Here is a 20,386-nt window from a genome sequence, read left to right as displayed (position 1 = left end):
ACCTGTATTAACTGCACCTGTTTGAACTCGTTGCCTGTATAAAAGACACCTGTCCACACACTCAATCAAACAGACTCCAACCTCTCCACAATGGCCAAGAACAGAGAGCTGTGTAAGGACATGAGGGATAAAATTGTAGCCCTGCACAAGGCTGGGATGGGCTACAGGACAATAGGCAAGCAGCTTGGTGAGAAGGCAACAACTGTTGGCGCAATTATTAGAAAATGGAAGAAGTTCAAGATGATGGTCAATCACCCTTGGTCTGGGGCTCCAAGCCTCGTGGGGTCTGATGAGACAAAAATATAGCTTTATGGTCTAAACTCCACTAGCCGTGTTTGGAGGAAGAAAAAGGATAAGTACAACCCCAAGAACACCATCCCAACCGTGAACCATGGAGGTGGAAACATCATTCTTTGGGGATGCTTTTCTGCAAAGGGGACAGGACGACTGCACCGTATTGAGGGGAGGATGGATGGGGCCATGTATCGCGAGATCTTGGCCAACAACCTCCTTCCCTCAGTAAGAGCATTGAAGATGGGTCGTGGCTGGGTCTTCCAGCATGACAACGACCCGAAACACACAGCCAGGGCAACTAAGGAGTGGCTCCGTAAGAAGCATCTCAAGGTCCTGGAGTGGCCTAGCCAGTCTCCAGACCTGAACCCAATAGAAAATCTTTGGAGGGAGCTGAAAGTACGTATTGCCCAGCGACAGCCCCGAAACCTGAAGGTCTTTATGGAGGAGTGGGCCAAAATCCCTGCTGCAGTGTGTGCAAACCTGGTCAAGACCTACAGGAAACGTATGATCTCTGTAATTGCAAACAAAGGTTTCTGTACCAAATATTAAGTTCTGCTTTTCTGATGTATCAAATACTTATGTCGTGCAATAAAATGCACATTAATTACTTAAAAATCATACAATGTGATTTTCTGGATTATTGTTTTAGATTCCGTCTCTCATAGTTGAAGTGTACCTATGATAGAAATTACAGACCTCTACATGCTTTGTAAGTAGGAAAACCTGCAAAATCGGCAGTGTATCAAATAATTGTTCTCCCCACTGTGTATATATATGCCATTTAGCAGTCACTTTTATCCAAAGCGACTTACAGTCACGCGTGCATACATATGGGTGGTCCCAGGAATCGAACCCACTCACCTGGTGTTACAAACGCCATGCTCTACCAACAGAGCTACAGAGGACCACTGATAGTGGTACAGATACAGTGGGGGAAAAAAGTATTTAGTCAGCCACCAATTGTGCAAGTTCTCCCACTTAAAAAGATGAGAGAGGCCTGTAATTTTCATCATAGGTACACGTCAACTATGACAGACAAAATGAGATTATTTTTTCCAGAAAATCACATTGTAGGATTTTTAATGAATTTATTTGAAAATTATGGTGGAAAATAAGTATTTGGTCAATAACAAAAGTTTCTCAATACTTTGTTATATACCCTTTGTTGGCAATGACACAGGTCAAACGTTTTCTGTAAGTCTTCACAAGGTTTTCACACACTGTTGCTGGTCTTTTGGCCCATTCCTCCATGCAGATCTCCTCTAGAGCAGTGATGTTTTGGGGCTGTCGCTGGGCAACACAGACTTTCAACTCCCTCCAAAGATTTTCTATGGGGTTGAGATCTGGAGACTGGCTAGGCCACTCCAGGACCTTGAAATGCTTCTTACGAAGCCACTCCTTCGTTGCCCGGGCGGTGTGTTTGGGATCATTGTCATGCTGAAAGACCCAGCCATGTTTCATCTTCAATGCCCTTGCTGATGGAAGGAGGTTTTCACTCAAAATCTCACGATACATGGCCCCATTCATTCTTTCCTTTACACGGATCAGTCGTCCTGGTCCCTTTGCAGAAAAACAGCCCCAAAGCATGATGTTTCCACCCCCATGCTTCACAGTAGGTATGATGTTCTTTGGATGCAACTTAGCATTATTTGTCCTCCAAACACGACGAGTTGAGTTTTTACCAAAATGTTCTATTTTGGTTTCATCTGACCATATGACATTCTCCAAATCCTCTTCTGGATCATCCAAATGTACTCTAGCAAACTTCAGACGGGCCTGGACATGTACTGGCTTAAGCAGGGGGACACGTCTGGCACTGCAGGATTTGAGTCCCTGGCGGCGTAGTGTGTTACTGATGGTAGGCTTTGTTACTTTGGTCCCAGCTCTCTGCAGGTCATTCACTAGGTCCCCCTGTGTGGTTCTGGGATTTTTGCTCACCGTTCTTGTGATCATTTTGACCCCACGGGGGTGAGATCTTGCGTGGAGCCCCAGATCGAGGGAGATTATCAGTGGTCTTGTATGTCTTCCATTTCCTAATAATTGCTCCCACAGTTGATTTATTCAAACCAAGCTGCTTACCTATTGCAGATTCAGTCTTCCCAGCCTGGTGCAGGTCTACAATTTTGTTTCTGGTGTCCTTTGACAGCTCTTTGGTCTTGGCCATGGTGGAGTTTGGAGTGTGACTGTTTGAGGTTGTGGACAGGTGTCTTTTATACTGATAACAAGTTCAAACAGGTGCCATTAATACAGGTAACGAGTGGAGGACAGAGGAGCCTCTTAAAGAAGAAGTTACAGGTCTGTGAGAGCCAGAAATATTGCTTGTTTGTAGGTGACCAAATACTTATTTTCCACCATAATTTGCAAATAAATTCATAAAAAATCCTACAATGTGATTTTCTGGATTTTTCTTTCTCAATTTGTCTGTCACAGTTGACGTGTACATATGATGAAAATTACAGGCCTCTCTCATCTTTTTAAGTGGGAGAACTTGCACAATTGGTGGCTGACTAAATACTTTTTTCCCCACTGTACATTCCAGAATAGGTATGAGGAATCTGACACACAACCAAATACAAAATTACATGAGCGACACAACCGCTGTGTATATTGCCATGCCATTGTCATTGATGTAGAGGTTTCCTGTGCCTCAACATAGTGGTGTCTGAACATCAAGCAGCACAAAAAAACGTCCTCCTGAACACAGGAAAAGGGCTGAAGATACCAGGCCTGGAACCAGAATGGCCCTGAACCGATGTCTGGAATTAGGTCCTACAGCATCTAAACAATAGTGGGATACATCAATGTGAGCTACGTACATAACATCTCAGAATATGGTGATATTGTTTTTCTAAATTACTTGTATTTATTTCATGCTTTGAAGCACTTTGAGATTCTTTGAAAAGTGCTACATAAGTTGAATAAATTATTTTTATTTTTATTATAACAACATCATGTAGTCAGGTCTGTTCTATATAACATCATCATGTAGTCAGGTCTGTTTAATATAACGTTATATAGTCAGGTCTGTTCTATATAACATCATCATGTAGTCAGGTCTGTTTAATATAACGTTATATAGTCAGGTCTGTTCTATATAACATCATATAGTCAGGTCTGTTCTATACAACATCATGTAGTCAGGTCTGTTCTATGTAACGTTATGTAGTCAGGTCTGTTCTATATAACATCATCATGTAGTTAGGTCTGTTCTATATAACATAATGTAGTCAGGTCTGTTCTATATAACATCATCATGTAGTTAGGTCTGTTCTATATAACATAATGTAGTCAGGTCTGTTCTATATAACATCATGTAGTCAGGTATGTTCTATATAACATCATGTAGTCAGGTCTGTTCTATACAACATCATGTAGTCAGGTCTGTTCTATACAACATCATGTAGTCAGGTCTGTTCTATATAACATAATGTAGTCAGGTCTGTTCTATAAAACATCATGTAGTCAGGTCTGTTCTATATAACATCATATAGTCAGGTCTGTTCTATATAACATAATAATAATAATAATAATATGCCATTTAGCAGACGCTTTTATCCAAAGCGACTTACAGTCATGCGTGCATACATTTTTTGTGTGTATGGGTGGTCCCGGGGATCGAACCCACTACCTTGGCGTTACAAGCGCCGTGCTCTACCAGCTGAGCTACAGAGGACCACATAATGTAGTCAGGTCTGTTCTATAAAACGTCATGTAGTCAGGTCTGTCCAATACAACATCGTGTAGTCAGGGATGTTCTATATAACATAATGTAGTCAGGTCTGTTCTATAAAACATCATGTAGTCAGGTCTGTTCTATAAAACATAATGTAGTCAGGTCTGTTCTATATAACATCATATAGTCAGGTCTGTTCTATATAACATCATGTAGTCAGGTCTGTTCTATATAACATCATGTAGTCAGGTCTGTTCTATATAACATCATGTAGTCAGGTCTGTTCTATATAACATCATATAGTCAGGTCTGTTCTATAAAACATAATGTAGTTAGGTTTGTTCTATATAACATCATGTAGTCAGGTTTGTTCTATATAACATCATAGTCATGTCTATTTTATAAAACATAATGTAGTCAGGTATGTTCTATATAACGTTATGTAGTCAGGTCTGTTCTATATAACATAATGTAGTTAGGTATGTTCTATATAACATAATGTAGTCAGGTCTGTTCTATAAAACATAATGTAGTCAGGTTTGTTCTATATAACATAATGTAGTCAGGTCTGTTCTATAAAACATAATGTAGTCAGGTATGTTCTATATAACGTTATGTAGTCAGGTTTGTTCTATATAACATAATGTAGTCAGGTCTGCGCTCTCTGCTTATACAGTATGACTCAGCAAATGTATGGCTGCCAGCAGTTAGACCCATCCAGCCAAATGTGCCAGCAGTGAGACCCATCCAGGCTCCCTTTAAAGAAGTAGTTAAATGCACATAGAGACAAGGAGAGAGAGAGAGACATGGAGAGAGAGACATGGAGAGAGAGAGAGAGAGAGAGAGAGAGAGAGAGAGAGAGAGAGAGAGAGACAAGGAGAGAGAGAGACAAGGAGGGAGAGAGACAAGGAGTGAGAGAGACAAGGAGAGAGAGAGACAAGGAGGGAGAGAGACAAGGAGGGAGAGAGACAAGGAGGGAGAGAGACAAGGAGGGAGAGAGACAAGGAGGGAGAGAGACAAGGAGAGAGAGACAAGGAGAGAGAGAGAGACAAGGAGTGAGAGAGACAAGGAGAGAGAGAGACAAGGAGAGAGAGAGACAAGGAGAGAGAGACAAGGAGGGAGAGAGACAAGGAGAGAGAGAGAGACAAGGAGAGAGAGAGAGACAAGGTGAGAGAGACAAGGAGAAAGAGAGAGACAAGGAGAGAGAAAGACAAGGAGGGAGAGAGACAAAGAAGGAGAGAGACAAGAAGAGAGAGAGACAAAGAAGGAGAGAGACAAGGAGAGAGAGAGACAAGGAAAGAGAGAGACAAGGAGAAAGAGAGAGACAAAGAGAGAGAGAGACAAGGAGAGAGAGACAAGGAAAGAGAGAGACAAGGAGAGAGAGAGACAAGGAGAGAGAGATCATGAGAGAGAAGACGATGGAGTGCTCCATGAGTGCTTGCCATATGGTATACATCTTACTCTCGCATTCTGCAGGTTTTCCAACTTATTAACGTTTTTCATGTTTCGCTTTAAAAAATTTTTCCAACCAACTCATGAGCAGGGAAATGAAACAAACTCTAAAAAAGATATGCTTGTTTAAGAAACCAAATGGTCCACTGGAGAGACCCATGGCCATGGAGTAATATGAGCATATTGTGTTGTTTGACTGTTTGTCCCCTGTTGGTAGTGTTATAACGTGATGAGTGCTAAAGATAAAGGGTGGAGGTTACCGTGAAAGAGAGCAGGGTGTCATGCAGAGACAACAATGGATCTTGTATGAATGGCCACTGATTGTTTGGACAACAAAGCTCAAATTGACCAAATGTGAAATGAAAAGAACACCCCAACCATAACCACTCTGTCTTTTGGGTTTGTTTAATTTGTAAATGCATCTTATGTAGAACAAAGAAAAATATATAATATTTATAATAGTATATACTATTTATAATAATATATAATGAATTGTTATTATATACACATGCACTAGAAATGTACACAATCACAGAAATAATTAGAATAATATTTATGTTCCTTTTAGATGCAGTTACAGTATTTACATACATTCATGGGTTAAAATAACCTGTTTTTAAAAGCATTTCAAATTGGATTGAAGGAATGCATTGCTACAGTATAAGCGTCCTGCCCTCTCTAGACCTCTCAGGTTCAGGTATCGTTAACACAGAAAGGACATGGCCATCAAAGACAGTGCAGTTTTGTACAGGGAAAAGAAACCATTATAAAAAACATACGTAATCCTCACAGTATTTGAGTCCCGTATGTGATGTCATCTGTAGTTCAGGAAGGTGACTGCGGAACATGAGTATGGAAGCTAAGATGTCTAAGACCATTTACTTTCACATGTTCCAGAGTAAGTAACTAAATGAATATAGCACCATGCAATTCCAGATCTTGTTCACAAAATGTAATAGCACAGGTGGCTTGGCACCGCTATCTGCTAAAAGGCTTTGGGGTTGTTCCAAATGGAGGTCACTGTTGAAAGACTGTAGGGGTTTCAGCACCATGCACTGATGACACGAGGCACACTAGTGTGTTGGTATGGAGGAGACTTACCTCAGGCTACTGTAGCTGTAGTTTTTCGAGAATCCTTAAAAACATAGTTCAACTATTTTACTGAAAGCATTGATTCCACTGACACTGAGTGCATGGGTTGAGTCCTTCACACTGTAGCTCCTACCAGCACTGTTTGGAACTCTACATTGATTGACTGTCACTGACATCCACACACTGTATGTTCTGAATGACATGCTCAGATTGCTGTATACGACATGGCAGGCTAGGCATTCAATGCTTATGTGCTATGAAGATTTTATACAGTCACCAACGAGTTAAGTGTTATCATTCTATTCAAACAGATACCATGTAGGCCTACTCAGTTGACATATTGGCCCCAAAAAAGGCCAGATTATTACAAGGCCAGACACGTGAATGACAATGGCTTCAAGAGCCACTGACATAACACAAAATGAAATAAAATGAAATAAAATGAAAATAACAGCTCCTCCAGCTAATGTATACAAATATACAAAAGGAAAAGTTCTTCAAATGTCTTCAATAGTGATCAGAAAGCCAGTCGGTTCCTATATAAACAACACACCATAAAACATCAAATATATTTGTTGTACCTCGTTGTACTGCAGTTGGCTATTCACTGTTAGCTGATCCACAGGCCTTTAGTTTTTACCAGGCATGAGTCATCATATTGCTCCTGTAGTGAAATTAGGAGACAGCCTCCACATGTTGCCAGTAGCTTATAATGGCATGATTCTGATAATGATCAGTAGTTCAACATGAACGTTTGAGTATTAATAGTCATTTTTTGGTTTGAAGAACTACATAGTAAAAGTGTAAAACTCCCTTGGTGATGAGAAGATAATTTCATCATTTAGCAGAAGGAATGTTGTTGCGTCAATGATAGGCAGGTACATCAACAACAATTCATTCAAACCTCAAAGTGTAAAAATACATTGCAAAACAAAACCTTTTTTTAGATTCTGAAATCGTATCTTAAAATATTTTATGAGAGAAAACCCCTAAAAAAAGAAAGAAAAGCTATTTACAAGAAACTTAGGGCTCGATTCAATCTGTATTGAGGAAGTTCAGCGCTATAGCGACATTGAAAGTTAAAGCTAATTTCCAATTGAGCCGGCATATGCAGCGTTTACCGTGAATGCAGTCTCCAAGAATGTGGGAACATTGCCTTTAAATGTAAATCCCGCTATATTGCTGAACTTCTGGAAGATGGATTGAATCAAGCCCTTCATACACCAGTGAAGATGTCATGTTAAGTAACAGTTCTTGTTTGTTCAAAATGTTTTCTCTTTTGCATCTCTGCATTACTCAATAAATTATCACAGTACCACCAATGTGCGTCACACACACACTCTTGCACAAACATACACACACACATAAACAAACAAAACATTAGAACACTCTCTCCCTTAACTGTTGTTTGAACGTTCATTCTGTCTGTCCCACTGTCCCCTCTGCTGTAAGCAATCTCCCACATTCATTATGTCTGTCACACTGTCCCCTCTGCTATAAGCAATCTCCCACATTCATTCACTCTCTCTCTCACAAACATTATCTCTCTGTCTCTCCATGTGTCCTGTGGCATGGCCTCAGTCTAGCAGGACTGGGGGGGGTCAACGGGCTCAGTTTGCGGAGCGCACTGTCCTGCTGTTTCTTGGAAAGCGGTGTACTTTGATATGTTTGGACAGGTGATCGCTGCGGGCAAACTTCTTCTCGCAGACGGGACACTGGTAAGGCTTCACTCCAGAGTGAGAGCGCCGGTGTCTGGAGAGTTCGTCTGACCTCGAGAACCTGAGACAGACAGACCCATAGCACATCAGACAACCTATATCAGAGCCACGGTTTCCCATAACACCTTGAGGTTAAAGGCCCTCTCTCGCTGTCTGACTACACCAGTACACAACACTCTTATAATAGTATATAATAGTTCTATCCATATTATATCTCTACCCATATTTGGGTTTAACACATGTGCACAGTAAAGTCAAACATATCTATTTCTGGTCTTTACGACATGTCCCCCTACATTCTGAAATTGCATTTATCATTGGAATGTGATACAAAACGAGGCCACGATGTGCTTTAGGACCATGCGGACGTCTCCGAGCAGTCGGGTTGGCTGTTTGGAGTTTTTATCCAACTGGATTAAAAAAAATAATGATTTTGTTTTAAATAAAATAATCCCCACCACTTCTAAAGCCAAAGTTGTGCCCCTGTTCTGTACTATACATGATGTGTCAGCACTCGCTATACCCCCAAGCTGAAAGTGTGCTATAACCACTTCATGTTGAGACATGATGGCTACAGTTAATCTCTGACTGAAACAGCCTCAACCTATCCTTGTCTAAGCCAATAAGCAATACATGTGGGACAAGCTTAACTGAAGGGACCGCAAAGGTGAAAATGAATTGTCTCTGCTAGGTTGACATCCTGACACACTACTACTATCTCTCCCTGGAAGTTGATATTAAGTATTTCCCTGTATAAAACTGTTAGGCTATGTTAGATGACTGTTATATGAAACCTTTAGGCTATGCTAGATGACTGTTATATGAAACTGTTAGGCTATGTTAGATGACTGTTATATGAAACCTTTAGGCTATGCTAGATGACTGTTATATGAAACTGTTAGGCTATGCTAAATGACTGTTATATGAAACTGTTAGGCTATGCTAGATGACTGTTATATGAAACTGTTAGGCTATGCTAGATGACTGTTATATGAAACTGTTAGGCTATGCTAGATGACTGTTATAGGAAACTGTTAGGCTATGCTAGATGACTGTTATATGAAACTCTTAGGCTATGCTAGATGACTGTTATATAAAACTGTTAGGCTATGCTAGATGACTGTTACAGGAAACGGTGTTATAAGCAGTGGTTAGGAGGTGATGGAGGTTGAGCTTATGAGAGCCTGGGTAAGGCCGTTTGTGGAGCCCTTGTTGGGCAGGGTGGGATGCCCAGGTGTGGGGAGGGGAGCCTTGATGCCTCAGCATTTTTTTGTAAAAAATGTTTCCACCTTTATTTAACCAGGTAAGCCAGTTGAGAACAAGTTCTCATTTACAACTGCGACCTGGCCAAGATAAAGCAAAGCAGTGCGATAAAAACAACAACACAGAGTTACAGTGGGGGAAAAAAGTATTTAGTCAGCCACCAATTGTGCAAGTTCTCCCACTTAAAAAGATGAGAGAGGCCTGTAATTTTCATCATAGGTACACGCCAACTATGACAGACAAAATGAGAATTGTTTTTCCAGAAAATCACATTGTAGGATTTTTTATGAATTTATTTGCAAATTATGGTGGAAAATAAGTATTTGGTCACCTACAAACAAGCAAGATTTCTGGCTCTCACACACCTGTAACTTCTTCTTTAAGAGACTCCTCTGTCCTCCACTCGTTACCTGTATTAATGGCACCTGTTTGAACTTGTTATCAGTATAAAAGACACCTGTCCACAACCTCAAACAGTCACACTCCAAACTCCACTATGGCCAAGACCAAAGAGCTGTCAAAGGACACCAGAAACAAAATTGTAGACCTGCACCAGGCTGGGAAGACTGAATCTGCAATAGGTAAGCAGCTTGGTTTGAAGAAATCAACTGTGGGAGCAATTATTAGGAAATGGAAGACATACAAGACCACTGATAATCTCCCTCGATCTGGGGCTCCACGCAAGATCTCACCCCGTGGGGTCAAAATGATCACGAGAACGGTGAGCAAAATCCCAGAACCACACGGGGGGACCTAGTGAATGACCTGCAGAGAGCTGGGACCAAAGTAACAAAGCCTACCATCAGTAACACACTACGCCGCCAGGGACTCAAATCCTACAGTGCCAGACGTGTCCCCCTGCTTAAGCCAGTACATGTCCAGGCCCGTCTGAAGTTTGCTAGAGTGCATTTGGATGATCCAGAAGAGGATTGGGAGAATGTCATATGGTCAGATGAAACCAAAATATAACATTTTGGTAAAAACTCAACTTGTCGTGTTTGGAGGACAAAGAATGCTGAGTTGCATCCAAAGAACACCATACCTACTGTGAAGCATGGGGGTGGAAACATCATGCTTTGGGGCTGTTTTTCTGCAAAGGGACCAGGACGACTGATCCGTGTAAAGGAAATAATGAATGGGGCCATGTATCGTGAGATTTTGAGTGAAAACCTCCTTCCATCAGCAAGGGCATTGAAGATGAAACGTGGCTGGGTCTTTCAGCATGACAATGATCCCAAACACACCGCCCGGGCAATGAAGGAGTGGCTTCGTAAGAAGCATTTCAAGGTCCTGGAGTGGCCTAGCCAGTCTCCAGATCTCAACCCCATAGAAAATCTTTGGAGGGAGTTGAAAGTCCGTGTTGCCCAGCGACAGCCCCAAAACATCACTGCTCTAGAGGAGATCTGCATGGAGGAATGGGCCAAAATACCAGCAACAGTGTGTGAAAACCTTGTGAAGACTTACAGAAAACGTTTGACCTGTGTCATTGCCAACAAAGGGTATATAACAAAGTATTGAGAAACTTTTGTTATTGACCAAATACTTATTTTCCACCAAAATTTGCAAATAAATTCATTAAAAATCCTACAATGTGATTTTCTGGAGAAAAAAAATCTCATTTTGTCTGTCATAGTTGACGTGTACCTATGATGAAAATTACAGGCCTCTCTCATATTTTTAAGTGGGAGAACTTGCACAATCGGTGGCTGACTAAATACTTTTTAGTGTAAATATGGGGTAAAACAAAACATAAAGTCAGAAGTACAACAGAAAATATATATACAGTGTGTGCAAAGGTAGCAAGTTATGGAGGTAAGGCAATAAATAGGCCATAGTGCAAAATAATTACAATTAGTATTAACACTGGAATGATAGATGTGCAAATAGAGATACTGGGGTGCAAATTAGCAAAATAAATAACAATATGGGGATGAGGTAGTTGGGTGGGCTAATTTCAGATGGGCTGTGTACAGGTGCAGTGATCGGTAAGGTGCTCTGACAACTGATGCTTAAAGTTAGTGAGGGAGATAAGAGTCTCCAGCTTCAGAGATTTTTGCAGTTCGTTCAGTCATTGGCAGCAGAGAACTGGAAGGAATGGCGGCCAAAGGAGGTGTTGGCTTTGGGGATGACCAGTGAGATATACCTGCTGGAGCGCATACTACAGGTGGGTGTTGCTATGGTGACCAATGAGCTAAGATAAGGCGGGGATTTGCCTAGCAGTGATTTATAGATGGCCTGGAGCCAGTGGGTTTGGCGACGAATATGTAGTGAGGACCAGCCAACAAGAGCGTACAGGTCACAGTGGTGGGTAGTATATGGGGCTTTGGTGACAAAATGGATGGCTCTGTGATAGACTACATCAAATTTGCTGAGTAGAGTGTTGGAGGCTATTTTGTAAATGACATCGCCGAAGTCAAGGATCGGTAGGATAGTCAGTTTTACGAGGGCATGTTTGGCAGCATGAGTGAAAGAGGCTTTGTTGCGAAATAGGAAGCCGATTCTAGATTTAACTTTGGATTGGAGATGCTTAATGTGAGTCTGGAAGGAGAGTTTACAGTCTAACCAGACACCTAGGTATTTGTAGTTGTCCACATACTCTAGGTCAGACCCGCCGAGAGTAGTGATTCTAGTCGGGTGGGCGGATGCCAGCAGCGTTCAATTGAAGAGCATGCATTTCGTTTTACTAGTGTTTAAGAGCAGTTGGAGGCTACGGAAGGAGTGTTGTATGGCATTGAAGCTCGTTTGGAGATTTGTTAACACAGTGTCCAATGAAGGGCCAGATGTATACAAAATAGTGTCGTCTGCGTAGAGGTGGGTCTGAGAGTCACCAGCAGCAAGAGCGACATCATTGATATACACGGAGAAAAGAGTCGGCCCAAGAATTGAACCCTGTGGCACCCCCATAGAGACTGGCATAGGTCCAGACAACAGGCTACAGCCTCAACAGCTTAGTTAGGCTACACTCTGGCTCTGTTCGAGGGAACAGGGAAGGACAGTGTTACTGTAACTCATGTAAGTCCACAGGGAAGGACAGTGTTACTGTAACTCATGTAAGTCCACAGGGAAGGACAGTGTTACTGTAACTCATGTACGTCCACAGGGAAGGACAGTGTTACTGTAACTCATGTAAGTCCACAGGCAGGGACAGTGTTACTGTAACTCATGTAAGTCCAAAGGGAAGGACAGTGTTACTGTAACTCATGTAAGTCAACAGGGAGGGACAGTGTTACTGTAACTCATGTAAGTCCACAGGGAGGGACAGTGTTACTGTAACTCATGTAAGTCAACAGGGAAGGACAGTGTTACTGTAACTCATGTAAGTCAACAGGGAAGGACAGTGTTACTGTAACTCATGCAAGTCCACAGGGAAGGACAGTGTTACTGTAACTCATGTAAGTCAACAGGGAGGGACAGTGTTACTGTAACTCATGTAAGTCAACAGGGAAGGACAGTGTTACTGTAACTCATGTAAGTCAACAGGGAAGGACAGTGTTACTGTAACTCATGCAAGTCCACAGGGAGGGACAGTGTTACTGTAACTCATGTAAGTCCACAGGGAAGGACAGTGTTACTGTAACTCATGTAAGTCCACAGGGAGGGACAGTGTTACTTAACTCATGTAAGTCCACAGAGCGGGACAGTGTTACTGTAACTCATGTAAGTCCACAGAGAGGGACAGTGTTACTGTAACTCATGCAAGTCCAGAGAGAGGGACAGTGTTACTGTAACTCATGCAAGTCCACAAGGAGGGACAGTGTTACTGTAACTCATGTAATTCAACAGGGAGGGACAGTGTTACTGTAACTCATGTAAGTCCACAGAGAGGGACAGTGTTACTGTAACTCATGTAAGTCCACAGAGAGGGACAGTGTTACTGTAACTCATGCAAGTCCACAAGGAGGGACAGTGTTACTGCATAAGAGGTTCCAATTCCACACAACGATCCAGCTCTTGGGACCTTCATGAAGCTACTATTACAGAATCCAGAAAGCAGCAATCATAAAGCACTTAAAGTTCGAAGTTTGAAGAATGGGTACGAAGAAATATCATCATATCTTGTTTGGTTTATTTTTATATATACTGTACGGTGATAAAAACACCGTATACAAGGTACAAAAACAAGACAAACCCTTATTTCAGAACGTCATGGTGTTTTCACAATAAACTATAGGTTCAAACCTATACATTGTGTATGTATTGTGTACATGCGTGTATTCATTGTGTATTTATTGTGTACATGTGGGTATGCATTATGTGTGTGAGGAGAATGGAGATGCAAGAGGAATGCCAGCTGTACAGTAAATGTGTCATTTGGTTTTTATGTGCATGAAGAGAATCAGAGGAATGTCAAAAACACTTTATTTCGTTACAACACAAGGCATTCAAATGACAGATGGCTGGAGGTGCATATTTCCCAAGCTCACTTCCATTTCCTGACAAGGAGGAGAAGGCGGAGGAGGAGGAGAGGAGGAGGAGGTGTAGAGGAGGAGGAGGTAGAGGAGGCAGAGGTGGAGGAGGCAGAGGAGGAGAGGAGGAGGTGGAGGTGGAAGAGGTGGAGGAGGCAGAGGTGGAGAGGAGGAGGTGGAGGAGAGGAGGAGGAGGTGTAGAGGAGGAGGAGGTGGAGGTGGTAGAGGAGAGGAGGAGGAGGTGGAGGAGGCAGAGGAGGGCGAGAGGAGGAGGTGGAGGAGGCAGAGGAGGGTGAGAGGAGGAGGTGGAGGAGAGGAGGAGGTGGAGGAGGCAGAGGAGAGGAGGAGGTGGAGGAGGCAGAGGAGAGGAGGGGGTGGAGGAGGCAGAGGAGAGGAGGAGGTGGAGGAGGCAGGAGGGTGGAGGAGGCAGAGGAGGCAGAGGAGGAGGTGGAGGAGGCAGAGGAGGAGGTGGAGGAGGCAGAGGAGAGGAGGAGGTGGAGGAGGCAGAGGAGAGGAGGAGGTGGAGGAGGCAGAGGAGAGGAGGAGGTGGAGGCAGAGGAGAGGAGGAGGTGGAGGAGAGGAGGAGGTGGAGGAGGCAGAGGAGAGGAAGAGGAGGTGGAGGAGGCAAAGGAGGTGGAAGAGGAGCGAGGGTCCCTCAGACAGAGAGCAGTCTCTGAAGGCCACACTGTGCCCTGTGGGATGGCGATGGGGGATACAACAGGCCCAGGACAGTCCTGTGTCGGGGCTAACCCAGGTCACTGTGATAAGACCACAGGACTGTTGAGCACTGACAATCTTATCGGACTGGAGACCTTCTCACCAGCTGTTCCCACGGGCACAGTGAGCTTTTTATGTTTAGATGTGCAACCGCATTGGGTGGAGAGGTCAGGGAGATGGTGAATGAATAATATGTGACAAATGTATGCTTTATGCTTGCTGAGTGAATGGAAACAGAGAAACAAACTCCTTTGGCCAACTAATAAATCATGAATTATAATCTAATTAGTATGCTGTAAGGTCATTCATTATACCATAAAGTCAGTGCTGCTACCAAAACTTTTAACTTGATTCTGCAAGAGTGTGACTGAGTGCAGACGGAGAGCAAACAGAGAGACAGCTAGAGGGGGCAAAGTCTGCCCACACTTCAAAGGCCTTATCTAATCTCAAACTCTGCAATAGAAGAAAACACAGAGATATGGAGCCAATGAGAGAGCAAGAGAAGAGAGCATTCATTATGAGGGACACTAATCATTTTAGTTCTCCATCATCTCCAATTGAGCTGACGTACAACTTGGAATATTAATTATATTTTCTCATAAAATTAATCTCTGTGTTTTGCAGAGCAGCTGGTGGGATTGGCTTTGAATGGCTTCATATCTCTCTGTGATAATCAGCCAGCGAAGGAAGATGATAACCCTGTTAACCTCTGGAAGGAATCAATTCATCTCAGATAATCCAACCACAGTCAACAGAGATAGTTGTGTACTCGGTTACTTCTCCAACTAAAATACGGACTGGTATCGCTAAATTGTCATACATGGTTGGACCATCACAGCTAAACATCCCCTGTTGCACTCACTGACTGTCACTGCTGTGTATGTAGTCACATGAATAATCACACACTGAGTAGACCTATGAGCTCCACCTGTGAAGTCTGACTCTAACACAACCTACAAAGTGTCTTGAACCCACTCACCTCCATCCACAGCCAGGCCAGGTGCAGGCGAAAGGCTTTTCCCCCGTGTGCCTCCTCAGGTGGGCCTTCAGGTGGCTGCTCTTGGTGTACATCTTGGCACAGCCAGGGAAAGTGCACTTATGCATTTTTAAAAGGTCCGCTACCGAGCTCTTCTGGAACTTCTGTGCTCCCACCAGGATCCCTGCAGCCTGGCCACCTGAAAGCCCACCCTCCCCGAGACCCAGGGGCTTGGCGGCTATGGGAACGGGCGCGATGCGGACAAATTTGGAAGATGTGCCATTGAGATTGGCTGGAGACACCAGCTGGGGCACCAGGGCAAAAGTCTGGCCCTGGATGTTGACTAGGAGCTGGGTGATTTTGATGTCTGAGGAGGGCTGGGTGGTCTGCTGTGGTACTGGTGTTGGTATCACACCTGGGCTGGGCTCTTGCTTAATCTGGATTGGTTGAATCTGCAAGATGACAGGCGTCACACCAGACCCCTCCCCTGAGGCTGGTGTATCAGCACGTTCCTCCTGTTTAATTACACTACAACCGTTGGAATCTGTTATTGTGGATGTTGCTGTGTGCTTGGTCTCTGTGGTGGGGACAGTAGCACTGGCAACAGGTACTGTTTGGTCTGACTGCTCTAGCCCAGGCTCTGACCCTGTCACATGACTGTCTACATCCAACATCCCTCCCTCACTAGCCTCCTTCTTCAACGTCACCACCTCCATATTCTCCTCCAGGAACTCCTCTATCTCCTCCAGGGTGGGCTGAAACAGCAGCCCCACATGATCCACCAGGTCCACTGGGAACACAGGGAACTCAAAGCACTCCTCTTTGGTTGGTAGAGACAGGCAGTCCCTCTTCGACTCCCATGCTAGACCCCTGGGGAGGATGGGTGGTACTGAGGGGGATAGAGAGGGGGTAACTCCACGTCCAAGGGTGGCCTGGGAGAGCAGCAAGTCCAGGAGACCATCCTGGCTCTCTCCGCTGGAGCTGCTGCTGCTGCTGCCGTAGCTGGAACCCAGCACCTGGGACTCAGGGCTGGAGCAGGAGCAAGGGCTGGACGAGTCACTCAGGTCGTCCTCTGAGAACGGGGAGGACAGCGCCTGGTAGACGCCTGTGTCCATCACCATGTCCAATGCGTGGTGGTCTGCCGGAAAGATGCCGTAATACAGGAAGGTCTCCTCTCCTACCGGCAAGTTATCCACCATTCCTGACCTGAGCCAGTCACAGCTCTGCTTGCTCCACTTGGTTTATACTAGTTATGAGTGTATGATTCAGTTTCTCCTCTTCTCCCTAGAAAACAGGAATAGATGTCCATCATGTGTGCAAAATGGCATGGCAATAGAGAAAATAATGAGAGATAGAGAGGGAGAGAGAGAGAGTAAGAGAGAGAGAGAGAGGTAAAGAGAGATTGCACATTGTTACAACACTGTATATAGACATAATATGACATTTGAAATGTCTTTAGTCTTTTGGAACTTCTGAGTGTAATGTTTACTGTTAATATTTATTGTTTATTTCACTTTTGTTTACTATCTATTTCACTTGCTTTGGCAATGTTAACATACCTTTCCCATGCCAATAAATCTCTTAAATTGAAATTGAATTGAATTGAGAGAGAGAGAGAGAGAGAGAGAGAGAGAGAGAGAGAGAGAGAGAGAGAGAGGAAGAGAGAGAGCGTAAGAGAGAGCGTAAGAGAGAGAGAGAGATCATGTTATCCTCCACTATAAGATAAGAAATAACTCAAAATAACTCGACTCAAGAGGATAAAACAAAATAAAAACACCACAGCGTGAGCCTGCCTGGGGGTTTAAACAGTAAATACCAGCTTTGCCTGCAGGGGTTTAAATAGTTATTTGAAACCTTCAGCTTGGGCATGCATGCAGCACTGAACTTCTGGAGAAGGAGAAGAACTGTCAATATGTAACTCATGGTTAGCACGAATCTATTGGAACTACCTACTCTTATCACCGTTTTGGATAAAGAAGTAGCCTAGCCTATTTATGCTATTCACTATTTTATTTCACTTTAAAAGTTATAGTAGCTCTGGGGCATCACGTGTGAAGGAGGAGGAATTTCAAGAGTCCGTTTGCACTTCACGTTCACGTTCATATACGGTCATAAACCAAGGTCGAAAATAGATGACCGACTGCAATTGTCAAAGTTTTTCTTCTAGATATTTATCATTGCAATACTACTGTAAAAGTAAGACTACGTCCTATGGGCTACAGGGCAGGCAACAGCTGCTGTCGACCTAACCGGTCGGATTCAAATAATAGGCTTAATCACATATTTCAGTGCATTTTATTATCATGTGATGGACAATTTATTTTACCACCATTCCTTCAATAAGATTAATGGACATGATAAGTAAGGATTCACATGGTGCATTTTATCTTCCAAGTAATATCCGCTTGGGATTTTGCTTGGTAAAATTGAGGGGGAAATAGTCTGTAAAATTGAAGAGATTTTGTTGCCAATGATTCTCTGTCATTGGTTTTGATCATTATAAAAACGTACGCGTAATACATTGTAAAATGTGGACGTTTGAATGCATAAACTAGTTGAGCGCCCCCTTCCGGTCCGGTTTCAGCGATTTGACCGAGAATAACCTGAACATGAAAAAGCGTTGACAGCGTTGACTCACTAGGCTACAAACAGTTTGAATGGATCGGGTTGGGAGCAATAAACTACTGTCATACCACACAGTTTTTGGATAAAACAAAAATATTAAAAAATACGTAGCAGATAAATGTTAACAAATCGACAATTAAGGTGTAGACAATTTCAAAGAGATTTACATTGTAAACACATTGATAACATGTAGCGGTCTCTCTCGTTCCCTCTCTGTGAACATGGTTTTTATAGTTTAATCCAATAACCTATGTATCTAAAATATATCCAAAACAGTGCCCCTTTGATGTGCATATCGACTGTGAAAATATGTGCCTATATTATACATAATATGAGCATATATCAACGTAATCAGCAAAAGCCTATTCATTGTAGCAGTTTTCCTCCAACTGTGTGTGCTATAGGCAGAAAGCATGTCGCACCATGCGTCCCATCGACGTAAACATGTTGTTGAGCAGTGTGCTGGCGGAGGGAGCGCGCAACGGGGGCCACGCACCAATGCCTTTCTGCCATCGCTTCCTATGTAAAACACTATTCCTGGTATCATTTATGCACTAACCTTTATGTATCGAGAGAATGTTAGTCCTTTCACCTGTAGTAAGTGATAAATTCTCGGTTGGTGAGATGATGTCAATAGCGTTGTGGATAAGCCCTTGAAACGAGCTTCTCATCGCAATGCCGATCGGTAGGGCTTGTGCTACGATCTACTGTAGTAGTAGTAGTAGTAGAAGTACACTACCGTCACATGATTGGCGCTGTGTAGGTTATAAGTAATTAGGGGTTGGGTTATGAAGGCTCGTCTGCTCTGCGCTTCGTATTGGCTGACAACGCTTGGAGGCTGAGCTCCACGGTTTTGCCGTTCATGGACTCACAGAGAGACACTGCAATTACATGAATTCCCTTTCATCCTCATATAGCTAAAACGCAATGGAGACTGTGGGTAACTTTTATGCAGTCATGGTGTACGCCACATTCACATTCATAGAAATGGATTTAATTCTAGTATAACATTTTATATTAGAATATGACATGTGTGTTTGTGTCTAAAATGTTTGTGCTCCATAAAATAAATGTAATCTAGCAGATATGGTCATGGGGTCATTAGTGCCTTTTAAAGTGCTCCCTGACTGCTCAGAGACACACCAACTGCACAGTCAAATCAAATCAAATCACATTTTATTGGTCACATACACGTGTTTAGCAGATGTTATTGCGGGTGCAGTGAAATGCTTGTGTTTCTAGCTCCGACAGTGCAGTAATATCTAACAAGTAATATCTAACAATTTCACAACATATACCCAATACACACAAATCTAAGTAAAGCAATGGAATTAAGAATATATAAATAAATATATGGACGAGCAACTTCAGAGCGGCATAACCTAAGATACAGTAGAATAGTATAGGATATGGTATATACATATGAGATGAGTAATGCAAGATATGTAAACATGATTTAGTCCAAAGGAAGAGTATGAGGCAGGCTACACTCCACAGCGGCTAGTCTGTACAGATATATCCTGATTAGTTAACCAGCTAATGGTATCTTCAGGGAGTACTAGATTAGGGAATAACATGGCAGTAAAAGTCTCCCACTGGCCGTTCTTTCTCCCAGTAAATAGGCTGTGTTGGACTGGTGAAGGAATGTGTTGTTGTTTCAGTAGCCTATACTCACAGACCCCTACGTTAGCTGAGTGAGTACATGTCACGCCCTGGCTCTGGGGACTATGTTATGTTGAGCCAGGGTGTGTAAGTCTATGTTTAATTTTCTAGGTTGGTCTGAGTGACTCCCAATCAGAGGCAACGAGTGTCAGCTGGGTGTCTCTGATAGGGAGCCATATTTAACTGTTTGTCTTGCACTTTGTGTTTTGTGGTTTCTTGTTCCTTTTGGTTTGTGTATCGAAGGACTTCACGTTTCGTTCATTGTTTTGATCGTGTGATCTAGTTAATAAATATAAATATGTTCACCCGCAACGCTGCGCCTTGGTCCTCTCTGTTCGACGAGCGTGACAGAAGAAACCACCTTAACCAGACCAAGCAGCGTGTTCAGGAGCCATCGCTGGCAGATCTCCGTGGCAACCTCGACTGGATCAAGCAGCGTGACGAGGAGAGAGGATGGACGTGGGAGGAGATGATTGCGAGTCTGGCAAGAGGGAGGAGAGACCCCCAG

At 43.1% G+C, this 20,386-nt stretch overlaps 1 protein-coding gene across 2 annotated transcripts; it reads right to left on the bottom strand.

Moving 5' to 3' along the window:
- Positions 1 to 5,813: 5,813 nt before the first annotated feature.
- Positions 5,814 to 18,938, bottom strand: LOC121537827 (Krueppel-like factor 15). Of its 2 annotated transcripts, none has more exons than XM_045207341.1 (3): positions 18,776 to 18,938; positions 15,595 to 16,875; positions 5,814 to 8,290 (listed from the first exon to the last, which is right to left on the bottom strand). In XM_045207341.1, exons 2-3 carry the CDS (start codon positions 16,788 to 16,790, stop codon positions 8,122 to 8,124), a joined length of 1,365 nt encoding a protein of 454 aa, XP_045063276.1. In that variant the 5' UTR covers positions 16,791 to 16,875; positions 18,776 to 18,938; the 3' UTR covers positions 5,814 to 8,121. The 2 variants fall into 2 exon arrangements, with proteins under 2 accessions (XP_045063276.1, XP_045063277.1); XM_045207342.1 differs by having other exon boundaries at positions 18,809 to 18,938.
- Between the last annotated feature and the right edge of the window lie 1,448 nt (positions 18,939 to 20,386).

This window comes from Coregonus clupeaformis, chromosome 24 (assembly GCF_020615455.1).
Source record: "Coregonus clupeaformis isolate EN_2021a chromosome 24, ASM2061545v1, whole genome shotgun sequence".
NCBI lineage: Eukaryota > Metazoa > Chordata > Actinopteri > Salmoniformes > Salmonidae > Coregonus > Coregonus clupeaformis.
This window is presented reverse-complemented; position numbering and strand designations above follow the sequence as displayed.